The sequence below is a fragment of the Dioszegia hungarica genome, assembly GCF_025882075.1.
Source record: "Dioszegia hungarica strain PDD-24b-2 chromosome Unknown MKK02contig_24, whole genome shotgun sequence".
Lineage (NCBI taxonomy): Eukaryota > Fungi > Basidiomycota > Tremellomycetes > Tremellales > Bulleribasidiaceae > Dioszegia > Dioszegia hungarica.
The window spans coordinates 76,182-97,031 of record NW_026515778.1 but is presented as its reverse complement, the minus strand read 5'-3'; the positions used below and the strand labels follow the sequence as shown (position 1 = coordinate 97,031).

Sequence of the window (20,850 nt, the reverse complement as noted above, 5' to 3'; positions counted from 1 at the left end):
GCATTCAATAATCACATGTGAAATATGGACATGCGACAGTACTGGATGGGACGATAGGAGTAGGTACTTGAAAGAGGGTGCGATTACCGAGTAAGTCAGTTGTAACCTTTCTCCTGGCTCTCCTTGATGATTGTGAGGATCTCCTTGGCCGCCGTCTCAGCCGCCTGCCTTTCGATGAGGACCTGTGGGTCGTTGGGTTTCGGGTCGGCCGTGTCCCTATTGACGTCAGCATCGCATCGTGATGCTCTCCCATTCCCATCACTATTACGCCAACACGATCAACTTACCGGACATATTGAGCGATGAAGAGTTTCACGAGGTCTTCACCAAGCCACGTGATGAGCTTGTCCTCGGGGTAAGTCTGCCCTCCGACCTCGAGACCTTCGCCCTCGGACATGAGGTGGAGGATCGTTTGCGTGACATTGCTCTTCGGCATGAGAAAGTTTCTGTGGAGCCGATCGTCACTGAGTGTCTTGCGAAGATTTTCTGTCTCCGTGATCATTTCACCGAGCGTCGGCACCGCACCTTGTGAGATAGCCTGCTTCCAGTGAGAGACTGTCTGCGCAGCGGTCATGGTGGGGAAGAGGGAGGAAGGGTGGGTAGGCGGGTTGGAAAGGCAGCAGGTGTTGGTCATGGTAGTCATCTTGGATATCAGGTATGTAGGTAGGGAGTGGATGTGAATGTGATGACTCTGGGTGGGTTGAGTGTGAAGAGGAAGGTTGAAGTACGGTTGAACGAGAGGGGCGCGGGTGCCCAGCTTTTTATACCAGTCCGACAGCCCGACCAGAACCGTTGCAACCCTCCATATCCTTTCACTCTGCCTCCCTTGGGACATCTGTTACACGTGTGACGATACTTGTAAGGATTGAACATGAAAGGTGGGCAGGATATCGAGTCTACGCATGTTCAAAAGCTGTTCAGCCCCCGTATCCTTTGACCTTGCCGCCCTTGGGGCATTTGCACCACGTATGACAAGGACGAATCAGGATCGGGAGAGGGGGGGCACACAGTAGACGTGATCCGTCGGGACTTTTCCGGGACCCCGCAGGGGACGGCATATGAAAGGTTCAGACGAACGGCGAAAATGGTCGATTTTTGGGGGTCTCAGCCGGTCTGGCGGTCGTCCCCCCTTTCCCCTCGATGCAACATATACGGAAGCTCTCGATGGCGACGATGAGCGTGTATATAAGCCAGATGAACCTTAACCTCCATTAACAGCTAAAGTGGGCCTGGAACCCGCGTCCAGATAGCAGATCAGTAAGAACTGAGACCTAAACGCGCCTGCGGTAAGGTAAGAGAATTGCCATTGATAAGCTCAAGATTCCCCATAGGTCGATCACTTGTACTTGTACCACCTCGCTCTGCACTCAACCGCCTCCCACCGTACACTCCTCACCGGATCATCCAGTGCCCGTCCCAGATCCCTGAGCACAACGGGCTTGAGCGAGCTCAACGCCTCATGCCGGATCGCATCGGGCACAGCTGCGAGGCATCGGAGAGCATTACCTCGAACAACCTGTATATCAGCTCATGCCCTCACTACCCCCATCACGCGTACTTTCGAGCGAAAGAGGGATAAGAGCCGGGACTTACAGCTGAGCTTCCCATCTCCGGTACTTCCCCGACACTCTTCAATAGCCCCTCAACGATAGTCTCCGCGTATCGATGTACGAGCGAGTCAACAGCTAACGAGGCATTCGACGTTTCAAGGAGACTTTCGAGGGAGGTGATGGCGTGTGCACGTTCAGCTGCGGAAGGGAGGGAGAGGGTGCGGATCATCAGCGGCAAGATCTGGCGGGTCAGCTGCTGGAACGTGCTTCATTCTGCGAGGTCTTGACGTACGTTGGACAGGTCCGAAGCGAGCAGGGAGGCAGGGACGAGTGGCAAAAGAGAAGCGAATGCGGAGAGGTACACGAGGCGTTCGCGTCCTGATGATCAGCTTTGTCTTACTTAGCCGGTAGCATATACCACGACGGACCCTTGGCATCCGCATCTCCCTCCATCAACTTCGGCAGCGCAAAGTTCCACATCTTCTGCGCCCAAAGCAGCTGGAATGATCAGCTCGGCCGCTCGTCTAGTATTTGAGGGACGAATGAGCTCACCTTAGCAGTCAGGTGACTCGACTTGTCCTCTCCCTTCCCTTTTGCAATGACCCCCAGCCCTCTCGCAGCCTCCCCAACAATAACAGGGTCATACGACGCCAGCTTGAGCACGTCCACCACGCGCTCGACCGACGTGTAGGCGAGAGAATGCCGGACGAGAGCCAAACCTCTCGTAATCTGAGGGTCAGCTCATTCTGCGCAGCCATGCTATACGTGCAGCTCAGCTCACATGTAGGAATACCGCGAGAGCTCTGCGTCGGACACCTTCCTCCTTCTCCAGGTCCTGCACATCGCCTACCCAGACCCTCTCCATCATGCTCGTCAACGCCTCTTCCATCCCGGGGAAGGTGTATCGCTTGTTCACAAACGCGGTGATGAGCTCCAGGGCGTAGTGTTGCTGAAAGGCGGCAGTGCCGAGGTGGATCGTCCAGTTGATGAGCTTTGCGAGGAGGTCGGCTGGAGCGAAGGGCAGAGCGGTCTATGATGTTAGCTGCTGTTGATGGGAGGAATACGACAACACAGCTTACATCTGGTTTGAGCGCTTGTATTGCCGATGAGTACAGGACGATCAGGTTCTGCTCTGAAGGGGGTGCTCCGGTCTGAATATCAGTGTTATGCTCATTGCAGTCCTCACGGCAATACTCACGCGTAATGGCGACCCAGCAGTCCACTGTACAGACCCGGCGACAATACCGCCCATCTCGCCTCGGTCGAACGCGCCATGGAGCGATATCAAGTACTTAGCTTGTCGCCTAAATTGTCAGCTTTGGCCAAGGATATCGACAGGGTAGCTCACTCTGCCGGCAATTCCCACACCAGCCGATCTACCACCTTCCCCAGTAGCCCCAACAGCCGCTTATCTCTCCATACCGGAACTCCACCCCCTACTCTTCCTTTACTAGCCTCCACCGCCAATCCCGTCAGACGCGGAATGACCGTATCGAAGTGCTTGACAACATCGGCATGTTTCGCCTCCAGCTTCTTGACAATCACACCGTGGAGAGTATTGAGGATATCGAACGAGTAGGCGACTTCGCATTCCCTTTGCTCGCCCTCGGGTGATAAGGAAGCGATCACGTCCAGCTTGTTGAGAGTGCGAATGACGAGGATCTCGAATAAGGCAGGGAGGAAGCATAGCTCGGCGACAGATGAAAGGACAGAGCGGTATTTGTCCCGACCGGAGGCGTCGGCCATGGGCGGAGAAGAGTCGGGGAGGGCGTGGAATAGGAGGGGGAGGGTGGTGGATTCGATACTTGCCGGGAAGTTCTGCGCGAGTGTTGTGAGACTCTTCAAGACAGCTTTCCTAGATTTATCAGCTACATCGTGGTTTCCGGGAGGCCGAATCAGCTCACCTAACATCCGCATTTCGCTCGTTCAACACGATATCGCCCATCCCCCTGACCACCTCTTCCACCTCTGTCCGACTCCACAAGCCCGGTATCTCGCTCAACGCGACGCAACCGCGCGCTGCCGGCTCTTTCAGTCCGTTCGTCCTTAGTCCTTCTCGCAGAGTGTCCATTAGGGCCTCACGATACTGCTCGAACGGGCGTTCGTGACTGTATTGACGGGGACTACCGGGCGGAGCGTAGACCTTAGACGCGGCGATGAGGAGGGAAGTGAGAGACCAGAGAATAGGTGCGCGATGAGAGGGGTTGGTGGGGTGGTTGAATTGGCGGAAGAGGTGCGGCAAGGTTTGGGAGACGACGAACGGTCCGACAGAGGCTGAGTTGTTAGCTGGTATCTTCAATCCTCTTGCGCCCGAAGAGTGTACGACATAGCTCACCTGTCGATTTGAACATCGCGACCAAAGCTTTCGTAGCTGCGAGACTTTGGCTCTTCTCCGGGTCTTCCAGCAGCTTCAAGCACTCCTTGATGATATCCTGAGCGAGCCCAGTTGGACTATCTCTCGGTGTGGGGTACATAGCGCGCATGAGCGATTCGAGCGCAGATAGCGATGCAGCTTCGATGCCAGCATCTGATTGATACAGAATCTAGCGCGTCAGCTCGTCTGCCATTCAAGCTGCAAGGAAGTTCTTAGCTGACCTCCGTCTTGATTGCTTCCCATAGTTCCGTCCCGCGCTCGCTCACAGCTGCTGCTCCATATGTAGGGAAACAAGCCGCCATAGTCAACATCAGATCTTTCTGCGCGCGTCAGCTGATGGTCGCGAGAGCCTCTGCTGGCGCTGTCAACTTACCATAGCGGGTCCGACAGCGGTTGCAAACTTCTCCAGAAACAGCGGTAGTGCCATCTTGGCAAATAAGGGCGTTGCCGACATACATAGCCGTAATGACGCTTTGAGGTCGTCCGCTGTGATACCATACGGGTCGTTCGGTGGGGGTCGGAAGGAGATGGGGAAGTAGCAGAAGGTGATATCGAAGAAGTCCTACAAGGTAAGCTCAACCCTCCAATCAGAGTCTGAGAAGGACGAAGAGGACATAGAAGCGTACCTCGACGAGCTGGCTGATGTCGAATTCTAGCAGGATGACTCGGTCCATCGCGAATAGCAACATCAAATTCCGAGGGTCCTTCTCGCCGTCCACCATCTTGGTGTAGCTATTGAGAAAGTCCGCACCCATGCTCTTGAGAGCTGGCGGTCAGCATAAGGCATAGATCGGAAGCGTAGAGACTGACCATTACGGTGACTAGCTAAGAAAGAGTCGAATAGCTGGTACACCTGGTTCCGCACTACCTGGGTGTACGCCTTCATATTGACATTCTCGCAGATCGCGCGATACACCTCGACCGCCGCGTCGTCGTCGAAAGTCGGCAGTTTTGACAAAACGAGGAGAGCGCTAAGAGAAGGAGGGAGGGAGTCAAAGTCGTCGACTCCCGAAGTGAAGAAGCGGGTCAGAGTAACAGCTGCAACGTCAGCGGCGTTGAGCGGTGATAAGTAAGGCTTGACGCACTAGCTGGTCGATTGAATTTGCTTGGGGTCGTGCTCTTCAACAGATTTGACAAGAATGTCAAGCCTGTGGATCAGCACCCCCTCCTGATACACTCCACCCGGCCATTTGAGAACCGCCCGGTCGAGACTCACCCTTCAGACGGACGCCGTCCTCTACGGATGTAAGATACTCTCCCAGCGCTTTGACAACCTCCAGAAGCTGAACCTTGCCATCATTCACACCTAGCGATATCAGCCCACTGTCCTCCGTCTTGTATCAGCCAAGCGGACTGACCGCTGATAAGATCGGCAGGAGGGTCCAGTTCTCCGATAGTTATCTGGGTCTTTACTATGCGTGGGACGTCCATTGTGGTATCGTTCGACGCGCAGAGATCGGCGCTACTCGATGGGATAGGCTGTGTATGCCTTCCCGGTGGTTGGTCTAATAAGAAAGACGATGTATAGACGAGGGACGATTGATAAGAGCGCTGGACTTGACTTTCGGACTTTTCCCGGCGCCGGCTGGTCCGTGCGTTCGTGCCTGAATATCGCCTATCCACCGTCGACTTCAAGGTATGGACAGGTGTTGTACCCTTATGAGCGTCATCACTATCGCCTAGACTACTGCAGACGGCCCGCCAGGATGTTCGAGAGGACGCTCCAGGACTTGATCCGAGGTCTTAGGGCCCACAAGGCGTCCAGCAAGGCGCAGGAGGATGCGTTTCTCCTGGAAGCCATGGGCGAGATTCGGGAGGAGTTGAAGGGCAAGGACATGGCGTTGAAAGCGGAGGGTATTATCAAGACCTGCTATGTACGTCTGACAGTGTCCGACTGCCCTGGGTGGGAAGCTTTGGGAAGTTGGAGAGAGTCCGGCGAGCCCAGAAGGTGGAATGTATGGTTCCAAGCTGATATCTGTAGCTGATGATGCTCTATCCGATCACACCGCCTTCTGGCTTTGCTTTCCATGTCGTGGAAGTGATGAGCTCGCCAAGATATCATCTGAAACGTGAGTCGAGGTCCACATACTGCTGAGATCACTTGCTGACGTCGGACAGAGCTCGGATACTTTGCTGCCCCTATGGCATTCTCAGGCGAGACCGAGGAGGTTGTATTGACGGTGAACGGTATCAAGAAGGTCAGTGGCTATCTTGAGCTCATAGAGGAGGCTTGCCTGTCGCGCGCCGGGGACACTCGCCAAACAGCAAGCTTGAATGAGAGCTGACATAACCAGGACCTGATGTCACCTCATCTGCCCCTCCCTCCCCTCCCGCTCACAGCCCTCCCGCACCTTCTCTCCCTCTCGCCGTCCCTGTCCCATACTCTTCATCCGGACCTCCTGCACCTCCTCACCCACTCGTCACCACGTATACGGAAGCGCGCCGTACTATGCCTTCTGCCCTGCTGGGAAGCATTCCCAGAAGGTCTCCGCGAAGGCTTCCCGAGGCTGCGTGAGCGCCTAGCGGACGACGACCAAGGCGTAGTAGGCGCATGTGTCAGCGTCGTCATGGAGCTGGCGAGGAGACAGGGTGGGAAGAACTATCTTCCCTTGGCACCGGAGCTGTTTGGGATCTTGACGGGGAGCAGCAACAATTGGATCTTGATCAAGGTGGTCAAGCTGGTACGTCTTGCTTAAACGAACATGGGATCTTGCTGACACTCTAGTTTGCGATATTGACACCCCTTGAACCGCGGCTGGTACGAAAGCTCTTACCACCAATAACGAACCTCATCTCGTCCACCTCGGCCATCTCGCTATTATACGAATGCGTACGAACATGCATCGTAGGCGGGATGCTCGATCCGGATCGGCCGGAGAGTGATGCACTGGCGAGAGTATGCGTCGAAAAGCTGGGAGGGTATCTTCGGGGTGAGGGCGGGGACCAGAATTGTCAGTTGCCGCGATCTTCCCTTCTACCCGGGATCAAGCTGATGATGTAGTGCGGTACATCTCGCTTCTTGCTATGGTCAAGATCACACCTACACATCCGCATATGGTAGCCGAGTATCAAGAGGAGATACTGCAGAGCCTGGACGATCCAGATGTTTCGATAAGAATGAGGGCACTGGAGCTGGTCACCGCTATGGTTAGCAATATCGAGTAAAAGCGTCCCAGCCCAGCTGACGTTTCAGGTGGACCGTGACAATCTCCAGTCCATCTCAGATCAACTCCTCTCCCATCTCTCACCCACCTCACCCGACCCGCTCCCTTCCGCCCTCGCCTCCCTCCAAGCTCTCTCCTCCTCCGCACCCCGGGAGACCGCCTCCGCCCTGTCCCTCACGCCCGCATACCGCCTCCTCCTCACTCAGCGCCTCCTCTCCATCGTATCGGCGAATACTTACGCGAACGTCACGGACTTTGAATGGGTCATCTCCCTCCTCGTGGATATCAGCTACGTCAGCCAAGTGGACGTCGGGCGGATCGTCAAGGAGATGCTGGAGGATGTTGTGGGGCGTGTTCGGTCCGTCAGGGAATTTGCGGTCGGGGTGCTGGAGAAGGTATTGGCGGATGAGGAGGTCAGGGAGCGGGCTCGGGATGGGTCGTCAGAAGAGGAAGCAGGCGTCGTACAAGCTGCAGTGTGGATCTGTGGTGAACACTCCAGGTAAGTCCACCGGAAAGCCTTGTATCTAGACGGAGCTGATTGATGCCCAGCTTCCTCTCTTCTCCGCTATCAACCATCACTGCCCTCCTTCCCTCCTCCCTCGCCCACTCTTCACCTCACCTCATCGCCCTCTCCCTGCACGCCACCCTCAAGATTCTCGGCACATACCTCGCTACCTCCTCCTCCCGCTGGTCGGCGGACCAGCACGCCCAGACACGCGATCTCGTCAGTTCCGTCCAGGCCGGGATCGCCCCTTTCCTGGGCCACGGCGACATTGAAGTGCAAGAACGCGCTGCCGAATTGGACGTCTTTCTCAAAATCATTGCTGCGGACCTGGGATCGCATAAACCGCCAATTTCCGCCAATGCCACCGCCATATCCACCGATATCCCGGGTCTGGAAGTCGGATTCGGCTCGTCCACTGGGACTGGACCGGCTGGTGCAGGTGATCAGCCAAACTACCCGAAAAGCCTCTTCCTCCTCCAACCCCTATTTACGGCGCATGAACTCAATGCCGTCGGATCGTCGGCGCAGGCGGCTGTTCCCATCCCGGAGGGACTGGATCTGGATAGGGATATAGTGCCTGGAGGAGGATGGGTGGGGGTGGATGATGATGATATGCTGGAGTTGGAGAGTGAGGGGGAGAAGGAGGAGGTGGATCTGGGTCAAGGAGGAGGGGAGGGGATGGATGAGCTCAGGAGGGTTATTAGGGAAGGAGGGAAGAAGGGGAGGGGGAAGGGGAAGGGGAAGGGGAAGAAGACGGAGGATGGGGTGATGGAGAGTAAGGAGGAGCGGGATAGGGTGAGTTCAGCTGTCGAGTCGACTCTTCGTCTTGTGAGTAGCTAGCTGATCACTGTACAGAGAAGGAGAGAAAGAAGGGAACGACACAAAGACGACCCGTACTACCTCGCCGAGAAGGATGACGGGTCGGACGAGCTCGACATTGACGATATCCCAATAGTCCGGCTAGAGCTGGACGATCCCGATCCAACCTCGGCCGTTCAGGCGAGCAAATCGGGTCGGTCGAAAAGCTCGAAGACGAAAGCGAAGATCAAGGCCAAAGCTCCACCGCCGGACTTTGACCGGATGGGGGAGATGCCAGAGGGGGTACCGGCAAGTGCTATACCAACAGCCAAGGGGGCGAATGGGGCTGAGAAGGAGAAGAAGGGGTTGGCTGGCGTAGATCTCTTGGGGGCGGAGTCAGAACCGACGAGGCGAGGAGGTGGAGCAGGAGCAGGAGCAGGGATGAGTGGGAGATTTGAGGAGTATGATCTGGACCGGGAGGATATTGCGATAAGAGGGAAGGATGAGGCAGAGAAAACAGGATCTGGGGTGGTTTTGGTGGGCATGGGGGATGAGGAGAAGGAGGCGGTGGGAAGGATGGAGGACGACGGGGATGTCCCGGCAGAGTCTGGGGATATTCAGGTCATCAAGGTGAAGAGGAAGAAGAAGAAGAGAGTCGAGGGAGAATGAACTATGTATGTTAGGGCTGATAATCACTCATACTCACAGAGGGGTCGCGAATAGGAATATTGAACTCGCGCTCAGCTCACCGCGCTCAATACTGAAGCAAGATCGCCGGCGATGCCATGCCTGACACTGGCCGACAGAGATTACCCCTCTCGAACTACGCCGAGCATACTCAAGCTATTGAATGCATCGAGCCCAAGAAGATATGTAGAGTGTACGATAGTCCACCATCATCAAAACCCTCAAGGCCGTTTGTCTAACAGGTTCACCAGCAGAGTCAATTGAGCGGTAGAGAAGTGTGGGAACGCCGTTGTGCTGGGGTGAGCTCCAGCGGTCTCCCGGCGGGCCCGCGCTCCCAGTGCCGTGAACCTTGTGGATTGCTTGGTACCATCGCGCATGCACGTGGCGACCTCTGTTCAGACTGCAGTCACCTCCTCCGGTCTCAATTCGAGTTGTTCGGGGGCGCCCTGGTGAGCGGTGCTGGCGGACGTTGAGCCGTTCGTGGAAGACATGATGGCGCGACGGGATGTAGGGGGTGGAGTGGTAGCGGTAAGGTAAAGAGGTGTGAGGGGGAATGAAGGAGTGGGAGTGAAGGAACAGCGCTTACCTGGGTTATTTCAGCCAGACGCCCCTGAAAGGGCTTCGAAGCGCGCGCGCGCAGATGTGCAGCGAAATCGTGCATTTACTGACATTCCTTTGGGCTCATCCCCTCAGATATATGACCTGCTCCAACGCGTAGCACGACATGATTCGCTAAGTCCCAACTTACCTTTGATTCTCTGCTCAGCCTGGATTATCGATACGGCTCTACGGCCGACCAGATCTGTATGTAGATCTGGGCACTCTGACAGCGCGCCTCCCGTCCCCAATCCTTTGACGTCCAGCTCCAGCTAGCTAGTGAGCATGCCATTGAACGCCACCTGTTCAGATCTCGCCCTCAGCCTTATCATTTCCCCACTCTCGCCGTCGTCGTCTTCCCTTGTCTTTTCACGCCGACTAATCGCGGCTTAGGGACGATGTCCCCACTTTGCCTCTACTAATCGATCCTTTCGCTTGCACCGCAATAACGCCATGTTCAGGGGCTGCTACATTCCCCCCTCGGAGGGGGCGCCGACGCACGCCTATATAACCTCGCCACTTCCCCATTTCTCGGCCGTCCCATATTGCTTTCCCACACTGACATATCCTATTCCTATTCTGCCGACCATCCAGCTGCAGCTTCTTACCTGTTCACGGTACTCATCCCCTCCACTCCACCGCGCTCACTCACTGTGGCCCTCCCCCGCGCCGATCATCTCTTCTATCGCATTACCAAGTTCCCGATGGTCGACGCCGCCAGTGCCACGCTCTCAGACGCTCAGCCGAGTTGGTTACTCGCTCTCAGCGACCCGGGCAAGACGACGAGGAATGATCCACACGTGGACTCGTACGCATTTCAAGACTTTGACAGAGATGTCACCGTTGCCAGCCACCGACGAGGTACGGTCTGCCTCAGTCGTTCCGACGTACGCGACAACCAACGGCTCCTACATTACAGGTTTCGTCACCTCGTACGAGGGGTTCCCGGAGCAGGAAGTGCCCTATCTGGTCATGCTGTCGAGGCCACTCGGGAAATACCACTACGACAAGGTGTCCTTAGCGACCTGGTGCGGGGATGCAACAGCCAAGAATGGACCACTCTCTCTTTCCCCCAAGGAACAAGTCCATCCCGTGGGTGACTGGGTAGAACCATCAAGACTTACAAGCCCGGGGAAGATGATGGAGTCGATTGTCCGCTGATCACGACAGTGCGAGATGCAGGCCTGGCAAAGCCGCACAAGTACGATCAGGTCTGCGTCCCGAGTCACCGTATGGACGGGCGATCCATGCAAGTGCTGGCCCCCCACCAGAGCGGTTGTTTGTATGGATGGAAGGGCACAAACGTTGACGACTCAGTCGTACCGGGGATGCTCTTGAGGGACGGAGCAGGAAACAAAAAGATGTTGAAGCTCCTGCCTTCATCCGACTTCCAAGGTCATCGGTGACTGTAATTGCGATATGCTTTGTCACGATATGTTTTCTATGTACTCATGAGCTGCGAATATCATTTGCTGTACTGCCAAGGGCATCAGAGCCGTCAAGATACCTTAGGGTACTACTCGCACAGACTGATTACCAGGGCGATTGCTTCAGCGTTGTCTCTTTATCTCTTTACTGTGCAACTACACCTCGCATCGATGCATACGGCTCAGATTACGCTTCGCTCCCAAGGATCATAGCTAGTTCTATACCCCGGCCAGTGCCATCACATTTCATACACCAGTGTTGTTTGGCGATCTCAGGTCGTCGAACTTCTCTTGGAGCTCGCCCTGCAACACGGCCAGCTCCGTCGGGTTCAATGTCGAATACTGCAAGGTGCTTGGGGCTTCCCTCTCGACCGGCTGAACTGCGCCCCCAGCGCCCTGTTGAGGGCACCTTGAACCTGAGGAGAGGTCGCGCACATCCTCAAGACGGCGGTGATGGTGTCACGGCCGGCTTGAGTGACTTTGGTCCAGTCGATGGTATCCCTCCATGATGATGTCGTGTTGGCGGAGATGGTTTGGCCGGCTTCGGACATGATGAAGCACCTGAGCTGGTAGTACGTACTTGAGATGGGTCGACGATCGATGATAAAGTAAGAGAGTGAGATCTAGTATAAGAAACAGGCACGAGGAAGGATTCGTGCATTGTGCCGACCGCTTTCAGGTTTATATGGTCTCCTACCAACGACGTTCAAGATCGCGTGTTGTGTCGTGTCTGCCTTCGACGAGATGGCCGACCTCGCTTCGTCTAGAATTCGTCATTTGACGCCTTCGGCATCTCATGGATCTGACAAGCCAGACATATGCGCCATCTGTATGGGCAGCGATACCTCTATCGGATTCTGCATGGTCCTACCAGTCGCGACATCACACACATCCCAGGTCGGCGCCGCCACGCCTTTCATCAGTCTATATGAGCTCGTAATACACGAACCTTCAGGTGCTCAGCCTGACTGATCATACCTTGGCCTCGCTATATGATAAGGGAGTGCCGGATCAAGCGATGGCGTGACGACACGTGCGTTGTGGTAGAACTTGCTGGACTACCCTGCTCCCTTTGTGCGAGGCAGACCTGGGGGCGACTGACAAAGGACGGCGCCTCAGCCTTGCATCACCCCTTATTACTGCTGTTTTCTCTTCGGTGCCGCTCACAGTCACACATAACACACACCTCCACATCGCTTCATTCCCCTCAACGCACAGACAGATATCGCGATCAACCCATCGTCCACGCCCGGGCCCTACCATGAGTAGCAACGATATTGACGAGAAGGAGCCTTCCATTACAATGGTCAGGAAGAAGAGCGGCCTGGTGCTTTGCGTCAGCAAGATCATGTCAACCTCAGAGGCTACCAAATGTGGCTACAGTAACTACGAGCCCGGACACCTCACCGAGATGCTGCCACCCAACGTCGATGATGGAGAGGGCAGCGAGCCTCGAACATTCCAGACGTCAGTGAGATACGACAGCGGCATCATGGGGATGACCAAAGCCATGGGGCTCTTACGGAGCTCATCCGGGTTTGTCAAGGACGAGAAGCCCTTCTGGGCGTGGCTGTCGGAAGAGGATTCAAACGGGGAGAGAACTCTGGTCTGCTGGCATCGAGAGGCGACCACCGATGGTTCTACGGTCGCTACGTACTCCATCCTCGAAGGCAAAGTGAAGAAAGGTCAGGGAACGGTGCGGAAGGAGCGGAACGTATCTCAGGATGAGGCGACCCTGGACCCAGACTGTCCGCCCGAGATGCTCAGCGCTGCCAGGCGCTACCGCGCACTGGGCAACCCTCTTCCACTGCACGACTTTGTCACGCATCTCGACATGGCCGATGGTCGCTCCGTGGTGCTACACCAGCCGTACGCTAGCAACGCTATCTGGTCCGGCGGCGATCCAGTCACCGCGTGTGCAGACTTTCGGCCTCTTGGCTACGGGAAAGCGTACATCGTGACTCTGATGGATCCCAGCAATGCTGAGTCGCACCGATCGGACGGTCCCGCAGAATAGGAAGATGCGTATCAGGCACATTGTCCTTCAGTGTCTTGTCATGTACAGCTTTTCTTGCTCGCTTGAAGCAGCTCCACGACTACGGCAGTCCACGGTGGCAAACGCCACAGAGGGCTTGTTGAGCTCGTTGACCGCCACTTTGAGCACCAGCTGGGTGCCACGTCATGAATCGAGGGGATTGATACCGCCACCCGGCCGTGTCGGTAGCCTGCACACTGTGATTTTGATGTGTTCGCTGTTTACATACCATCTATATACCTGTGGCTAGAGACCTCAGGCCGTACTGCCCCAGAGCTGAGCCGACAGGAGCCTCAAAGCGCGCAGGAAGAAAATAGTAAAGCGATACGAGCAGCCCGAGGAATCATCGTCATGTCCCGTTCGCCTACCGCCTCTACCCGCTCCCCGTCTCGAAGTCCAGGTCCAGACGATGCTGCCGGATCCAAGAGGAAGAGGTGAGCTAGATTGAACTATCTATGGAGAGTATCAGCTGACCACACAGGTCCGCCTCGCCGCAGCCCCGAGAACGCTCAGCATCCCCTCCGTCCCGCCGTACCCGGCGCGGACCCAACTCCGCTTCTCCCCCTCCCGCATCCTCCGCGGTTGTCCCGACGCCTGCCGAACCTGCCTCAGTAGTGGGCGCAGGAGATGCAGCGGCAAAGGCGGAGTTTGCGAAATTGCTGGGATCTCGCTCGGGAGGGGCGTACATTCCGCCCGCGAGGCTGAGGGCGCTCCAGGCCGAGGCGTCCAAGGATAAGAGCAGTCCCGAGTATCAGAGGTTGAGCTGGGACGCTTTGAGGAAGAGTATCAATGGTCTGATTAACAAGGTATGTCCAGCTTGAACAGTGCCTCGTCGGGAGGTGAAGTAGCTGATGAAATAGGTCAATACTTCCAATATCAAGCATGTCATTCCAGAGCTCTTTGGCGAGAACCTCATCCGCGGGAAGGGTCTGTTCGCTCGGTCGGTCATGCGTGCTCAAGCGTCCTCGCTACCATTCACGCCCATCTTCGCGGCGCTGGTGGCTATCGTCAATACCAAACTGCCCCAGGTTGGCGAGCTGGTCCTGGTCCGCCTGATCAGTCAATTCCGACGCGCCTACAAGCGTAATGACAAGGTAACCTACATCGGTCGCTTTTGCTGGGGCAGTAGCTGACTCCTAGACCGTCTGTAACGCCACATCCTCCTTCATCGCCCACCTTGTCAACCAATACGTCGCGCACGAACTCGTCGCCCTCCAAATCCTCCTCCTCTGCCTCGAACGCCCCACTGACGACTCTATCGAAGTCGCCGTGGGCTTCATGCGCGAAGTCGGCTTCTTCCTCGCAGAGCACTCGCCCAAAGCCAACAATACCGTCTTTGAGCGGTTCCGGGCGGTACTGCATGAAGGGGCGATTTCGAAGCGGTGTCAATACATGATTGAGGTGTTATTCCAGGTGCGGAAGGACAAGTACAAGGATAACCCGACAATCCCGGAGGGGCTGGATTTGGTGGAGGAGGAAGAGCAGATTACGCATCGGATCACGCTAGATGATGAGTTGCAGGTGTTGGAGAGTCTGAGTGAGTTGACGGAGACGTGACAAGTTCGACGGGTCCAGCAGCTGATAGATCAGATTTGTTCAAGGTGGATCCGACCTTCCTCGATAATGAGGATCGATATATCGCTATCAAGAAGGAAATCTTGGGCGACTCGGATGAGGAGTCGGGCGTTTCCGGGAGCGAGGAGGATAGCGATGATGAGGATGACGACGGGGCGGCGCCGGAGAAGGCGGGGATCACGGATATGACCGAGACGAATCTCATCAATCTGAGGAGGACGATCTATTTGACGATCATGAACTCGGTGAGCTAGAGTACTACGTCTCGCTCTGGACGGATTTGAGCTGACAACGTAGCTCAACTTCGAAGAGGCTGTGCACAAGCTGCTCAAGATCAACCTGCCGGAAGGTCGCGAGGTGAGCTAGCGGGTCCTTTAGAGTGAGCAAAGCTGATAATCAGATCGAGATGTGCAACATGATCATCGAGTGTTGTTCACAAGAACGCACCTACTCCAACTTTTACGGTCTCATCGGTGAACGCCTCTGCAAGCTCAACCGGGTCTGGACAGAATCCTTCCAAGATGCTTTCGCAAAGTACTACGAGACCATCCATCGATACGAAACCAACAAGCTCCGTAATATCGGTCGGTTCTTCGGCCACCTGATCGCATCGGACGGAATCTCCTGGGCGGTCCTCCACGTCGTCCATATGAACGAGGACGAAACGACCTCTTCCTCGCGTATCTTTGTCAAGATCATGATGACGGAAATGATTGAGGAGATGGGCAACACCAAAGTCGTCGAGCGGTTCCGCATCCCTGATCTTCGACCGGCATTCGCGGGGTTGTTTCCTATGGACAATCCCAAGAATACGCGGTTTGCCATCAATTACTTTACGTCCATCGGGATGGGTAAAGTCACGGAGGATATGCGGGCGTTCCTTGCGGACGCGCCGAGATTGTTGGCGGCGCAGCACAAGGCGGATAGGGGGGCGGTGAAGGAGGAGGATAGCTCGGATAGCGATTCCGACTCGGACGAGTCGTCGGTCGTTTCGAGCTCTTCGGAGGAGAGCAGTTCGGATTCGGAGGATTCGAGGCGGGGCGGTAGGCGTAGCGGGAGAGGGGGAGGGGCGCGGAAGAGGTACTCGAGTGACTCGAGGAGTCCACCCCCTCCTAGGCGAAATGGAGGTGGGGGAGGAGAGAGGAGGTCGAGTCCGCCCAGACGTGCCTCGCCACCGCCGAGGAGAAAGTACTCGCCTAGTCCCAGTCGGTCGCCCTCGCCACCGCGAAGACGGAGGCGGGATAGCTCGTCCCCGCCCCCTGTACGCAAAGCCGCTGGGGATAGGAGGAGGGAGGATGATTCGCCACCGCCAGCGAGGAGACGGCGGTATAGCGATGATTCGGCGCCTAGGCGGAGGAGGGATTCGTCGACCCCGCCGAGGAGACGGTAGATGGGGGCATGTTGGGTGGAGGGAGAAGAGGGCAAAGATGAGGAACTGATGTCAAGTGGTAGTGGAGTCTATGTAATCTGATTATCATGGTCCGAAATCCGGCTCACGGCTCGTTATGGCGCCGAGCCGCCCTGCTTCGAACATGGTCGAGTCTTGTTCCAGATGCCACTCTGGCAGTAGCCGGCGATGTCCGGACTGAGGAATGAGGAGTTGCGACCTTTCCGGCCCGTCCAAAGCCGGTTGCTGTTTGGCGTGTTGCTGCCTCGAACATATCCGCAATTGGGTTGTGGGTAGCAACCTAGCTCACCCTCGGAGCGCATCTCGCGCTCTCTTTGTCTCGCCGGCGGACCCCGGAGGGAAGTTCCGACAGCTCGCCGTACCCATTGGCCGACGTATCACGATGCTGAACCTCCTCCTCGCCTTGGGGATACTACCCGCCCTTCTCCTCCTTCGGCGGTTCTACTACTCTTACATCATGCCCAACTTCATCGAGCGACCTGTCGGTGGTATCCCGCGCCCACCGCTCGTAGCGGACTGGATACCGTTCATCGGGAACGGGCTGAGAATGACGCAGGGGGATGGATTCTGGCGGGATGTGATTAGGCAGTATGGGCCGGTGGTCAGGGTGAGGGCTATGGGGGAGGTCAGGACGTTCGTGACTACTCCAGGTGTAAGCCTTCATGTCCTTCGAGCCGGGAGAGTTGCTGATAGTAGCAGCTCATCAGCTATGTCTACAAGAACTCCAGAAACTTCTCCTTTCTGCACTTTAGGCGCACCCTGCATAGCACCATCTTTGGCCTGGTAAGGTATTCCTACATGAGAGCCAGAGTTGAGATCAAAGTGCTGATACTGCAGCAAATGAGTCATGCGCAGTCGGACGCGATGACCGACAAGCTCTTCCCGCAGCATCATCGGGAAATGCAGCCGGGCAGCATCGCCGACTTGATACGAAAGTATGCGGATCATTTAGAGGATGGGATGAAGCGCAAGGTGGAACAGATAGGGGAAGAGGGGATAGTCATTGATCTTGTGGAGGATATGTTTGATATCTTGGTAGGTCCCTGATTCCCTCTGCTGGAGGAATGGGGTACTGCAGCTGACGAGCAGTACGAAGCCTCCGCAAAAGCCTTCTTCTCCCCGTCATTCCCACACGCAAGCTTCAAGCCCACATTCATGGCATTCGACGAAGCGTTTCCACTTCTCTACCTTGCTGGTCTGCCGAAAATCGCACGCCGGTCAGCCGAAAAGATCCGCGAAGACGCTCTGCGCATGATAGAGGAATGGTGGGTCGATATCTCCTTCGAGGATCGTAAGGAGATTGCGCCGGCTATGCTGGGGATGGTGGAAGTGGCGGAGGGCGAGGGGTGGTCATTACGGGACGTGGCGAGTTTCTTCTTGCAAGAGATCTGGGCGCTAGAGGCAAACGCGCCTTACGGTGAGTGAGGACCACTGTCTATGAGGCTGAGCGGGATGGGGATATGCTGAAACCCTAGCGGGAATATGGACCATCCTCGAACTCCTACGCAACCCCGGCATTCTCGCTCGCGTCCGGACCGAGATCACCAATGTCATCTCTACTCTCTCCCCGCCGACCCTCTCTACGCTCCTCCACCGACCCCAACCGGGACTACCAGGTCTCTTACCCATCACCAACGCGGTCTTTCAGGAGACCCTTCGGTTCCACGTCGATACGCTATCGCTCCGGGTCGTGCAGGAAGATTGCGTTGTTCCTCCTAGTCTGATCCCGGCGGGAATAGGGAAAGAGACAGGTTTGAGACTGTATAGGGGGGACCAAGTGATCTGCGCGACGAGGGTGCCGATGGTGGATGAAGAAGAGTGGGGGCCGGACGCGGGAAAATGGGATCCGGAGCGGTTTATGAAGGGCGGCGCACAGGGGCGGGCTATGCACCCTTTCGGAGGAGGTGTCTCGATGTGCGAAGGTGAGCACTTTATTCCTACCGTCGGATAAGAGGAGTAGATGCGCCGGAGAGGCGGACAGCAATAGTAAAGCTGATCAACGGTATAGGTCGTCATTTCGCCTCTGCCGAGATCCTCACCTTTATCGCAGCCTTCACGTACCTCTTCGACGCGGACGTACTTTCGGACACAATCAAGCCGAATCCGCAGCGGATCGGTCTCGGGATACAGCAGCCTATGGGTAGCGCCAAAGTACGCCTGAGGAGGCGGGCCGAGTAGTCGAGTCATATCCGGGAGGTGTCGCATCCGCCCTCATACGCATTACCACGATAGGTATAGCCGGTTCTCGGTCAAGGACAGGCGCCATGAGAGGCTGGATGGTGGCTGAGCCACGGTAATGATGGGTAGGATGCCGTCACGCGACCGCTCAGGAAGGGGAGAGCGGCTCCAACCCCGCCATTGAGACGGTACACGGGATGGGCGTATGGCGTATGAGCGTGACTCAGTGAGTGTGGGACAAAGTACAATTCATGTCCGGAGTTCATTATATTTGTGTTGTATCGGGCCGTATGAGGATCTCAAAGCTTCGGATTCCTTCACAGCCGTACTTGCGCAGACTTGTAAGCTTGAGGCTCATGGTCACGTGCCCCGCGGCGGCCGCGGTGGGCGGGCGAGATTACTTTATGAGGAATGCGGAGTCGTACGATTCTGACTTCGGAGATTTCTCCGCCTAACGAGTCGCGCATCGTTCAAGACAATATAAGAGAGCGGTGATCCGCCCCCTCGCTCGACCTTCCGACAACGGAGAGGACATCAGCTCTCTCTCAGGCCCAGCTGTAGTAACGAGCCAACAGCCAGATCCCCACACGGTGAAAGGCAGCATGATCAACCTCGTTCTCGCCCTGGGGCTCATCCCCGTACTCCTCGTCTTAAGACGGTTCTACCACTCTCACTTCGCGCCCACCTTCTTGGAGAAGCCCGAGGGAGGTGTCCCGCGCCCGCCGCTTGTAGCGGACTGGGTACCGTTTGTGGGGAATGCATTGAGCATGACGAGAGGCGACGCGTTCTGGGCGGGTGTGATACGGCGGTACGGGCCAGTGGTGAGGGTGAGGGCTATGGGGGAGGTCAGGACATTCGTGACTACTCCAGGAGTGAGTCAATCATTCCTATGCGGCAGTCATTTCGCATGAGTTTCAGGCTATCTCGCTGATCAAGCAGTTGATCAGCTATGTCTACAAAAACTCGAGGAACTTGTACGTTGCCTGGTAGTCTATTGGCGCCCGCCGGTTGCTCGGTCACGCGAGCTTACGTCTCAGTGACTTCCTGCACTTCCGACGATCCATGTCTAGCCAGATCTTCGGACAGGTCAGTTTCTCGCTCCACACTCGACGAATCCGAGTGGAAGCTGATGATTGCAGAACGCGAATCACGCCCAGTCGGACGCGATGGACGCCATCATCTTTCCCGGACATCACAAGAACATGCAGCCGGGCAGTATCGCCGACCTCATCCGGAAGTACGCCGATCACCTAGAGGGCGGATTGAAGCAGGCGGTTGAGGCAGTGGGGGATGAGGGCAAGGTGGTGGATCTTGGGGATCACATGTTTGACATTCTCGTAAGTATCCCTCATGACCTCTGTGTTCTGTGCTGATGATCAGTACGAGTCCTCCGCCAAAGCTTTCTTTACTCCTTCTTTCCCCGCCGCCGCCTTCAAGCCCTCTTTCATGGCCTTTGACGCCGCCTTCCCACTCCTCAATCTCGCTGCGCTCCCCGCTATCGCCCGGCGTCCCGCCGAGAAGGCGAGAGATGAGGCCTTGCGGATCATCGAAGAATGGTGGGTCGACATCTCCGATGAGGATAGGCAGCAGCTCGCCCCAAGTATGCTGGGTATGGTGGAGGCGTCGGAAGCGGAGGGCTGGCCATTGAGAGATATCGCGGCTTTCTTCTTGTCGGAAATCTGGGCGCTGGAAGCGAATGCCCCTTATGGTATGTTGAGGCGAGCTCAGAGTGGATAGAGTCGCGCTGATTGCATAGCTGGTATCTGGGCGGTCGTCGAGCTGCTCCGGAACCCGTCTGCCCTCACCCGCCTCCGAACGGAGATCACCGACGTCATCGCCACCCTTTCTCCCCCTACACTCTCCACCCTCCTTCACAAGCCTCAACCAGAACTCCCAGGTCTCTTGCCCTACACAAACGCAGTCTTTCAAGAGACGCTCCGGTACCACGTCGATACCCTCTCCCTCCGGGTCGTCCAGTCCGATTGCGTCATCCCTCCCAATCTACTCTCTGGCGGAATTGGCGCCGAGACGGGATTGAGGCTGCACAAGGGGGAGCAGGTGATTTGCGCAACAAGAGTACCGATGGTGAATGAGGAGGAGTGGGGTGCGGATGCGGGAAAGTGGAATCCGGAGAGGTTCATGAAGGGTGGTGCGGCGGGACGGTCGATGAACCCGTTCGGGGGTGGAGTGTCCATGTGCGAAGGTGAGTCTCCTTCTTCTTCAGAGAGATTGAGCGAGACGGCACGATCTGGTTATGATTGAGCTGATGCTATAGGTCGCCACTTCGCCTCGGCCGAGATCCTCACATTTATTGCTGCTTTCACGCACCTCTTTGACGCCGACATACTGAGCGATACGATGAAGGCGAACCCGCAGCGGATCGGCTTGGGCGTACAGCAGCCTATGGGTGGGGTCACAGTCCGCTTGAGGCGTCGAGCAGATGGATATCCCAGGGGAAGTCAGCCGAGTGCCCGCTGAACTCACAGAGGATTTAGGTTCATGTATGCGTATTGATTGGGCTCAATCTGTCTCCTTCCAAGCACTGACAGGTC

The 20,850-nt window shown here is 56.3% G+C and overlaps 6 protein-coding genes across 6 annotated transcripts; 5 read left to right on the top strand and 1 right to left on the bottom strand.

The window, feature by feature from the left end:
* Positions 1 to 1,336: 1,336 nt before the first annotated feature.
* On the bottom strand, positions 1,337 to 5,355 carry MKK02DRAFT_40320 (Dos2-interacting transcription regulator of RNA-Pol-II-domain-containing protein; the record flags this gene model as incomplete). The annotated part of the gene is made up of 18 exons (XM_053091052.1): positions 1,337 to 1,516; positions 1,594 to 1,791; positions 1,843 to 1,928; positions 1,979 to 2,048; positions 2,103 to 2,279; positions 2,332 to 2,580; positions 2,630 to 2,701; positions 2,749 to 2,854; positions 2,899 to 3,405; positions 3,455 to 3,824; positions 3,886 to 4,093; positions 4,146 to 4,244; positions 4,298 to 4,486; positions 4,551 to 4,690; positions 4,735 to 4,962; positions 5,010 to 5,072; positions 5,141 to 5,230; positions 5,283 to 5,355. 18 exons carry the CDS (start codon positions 5,353 to 5,355, stop codon positions 1,337 to 1,339), a joined length of 3,105 nt encoding a protein of 1,034 aa, XP_052942722.1.
* A 275-nt stretch (positions 5,356 to 5,630) lies between these two features.
* Positions 5,631 to 9,060, top strand: MKK02DRAFT_19802 (putative delta adaptin-like subunit of the clathrin associated protein complex; the record flags this gene model as incomplete). The annotated part of the gene is made up of 10 exons (XM_053086153.1): positions 5,631 to 5,798; positions 5,906 to 5,993; positions 6,043 to 6,122; positions 6,219 to 6,605; positions 6,650 to 6,875; positions 6,926 to 7,071; positions 7,118 to 7,587; positions 7,638 to 8,388; positions 8,449 to 8,919; positions 8,974 to 9,060. The coding sequence occupies 10 exons, from the start codon at positions 5,631 to 5,633 to the stop codon at positions 9,058 to 9,060; spliced, it is 2,874 nt and encodes a 957-aa protein (XP_052942721.1).
* Positions 9,061 to 12,363: 3,303 nt separating this feature from the next.
* On the top strand, positions 12,364 to 13,119 carry MKK02DRAFT_40318 (uncharacterized protein; the record flags this gene model as incomplete). Its single annotated transcript, XM_053091051.1, has 1 exon — positions 12,364 to 13,119. The coding sequence occupies one exon, from the start codon at positions 12,364 to 12,366 to the stop codon at positions 13,117 to 13,119; it is 756 nt and encodes a 251-aa protein (XP_052942720.1).
* Positions 13,120 to 13,754: 635 nt separating this feature from the next.
* Positions 13,755 to 16,102, top strand: MKK02DRAFT_19803 (MIF4G-domain-containing protein; the record flags this gene model as incomplete). Its single annotated transcript, XM_053086154.1, has 6 exons — positions 13,755 to 13,943; positions 13,998 to 14,231; positions 14,278 to 14,674; positions 14,728 to 14,957; positions 15,010 to 15,069; positions 15,113 to 16,102. Coding segments are annotated over 6 exons (2,100 nt in total), but the record flags the coding sequence as incomplete, so codon positions are not given.
* A 400-nt stretch (positions 16,103 to 16,502) lies between these two features.
* Positions 16,503 to 18,528, top strand: MKK02DRAFT_40316 (cytochrome P450; the record flags this gene model as incomplete). The annotated part of the gene is made up of 7 exons (XM_053091050.1): positions 16,503 to 16,772; positions 16,817 to 16,903; positions 16,958 to 17,155; positions 17,210 to 17,537; positions 17,596 to 18,042; positions 18,129 to 18,271; positions 18,451 to 18,528. 7 exons carry the CDS (start codon positions 16,503 to 16,505, stop codon positions 18,526 to 18,528), a joined length of 1,551 nt encoding a protein of 516 aa, XP_052942718.1.
* Positions 18,529 to 18,900: 372 nt separating this feature from the next.
* Positions 18,901 to 20,793, top strand: MKK02DRAFT_40315 (cytochrome P450; the record flags this gene model as incomplete). Its single annotated transcript, XM_053091049.1, has 8 exons — positions 18,901 to 19,170; positions 19,238 to 19,272; positions 19,336 to 19,384; positions 19,438 to 19,635; positions 19,679 to 20,006; positions 20,055 to 20,501; positions 20,574 to 20,716; positions 20,785 to 20,793. The coding sequence occupies 8 exons, from the start codon at positions 18,901 to 18,903 to the stop codon at positions 20,791 to 20,793; spliced, it is 1,479 nt and encodes a 492-aa protein (XP_052942717.1).
* Positions 20,794 to 20,850: the final 57 nt, after the last annotated feature.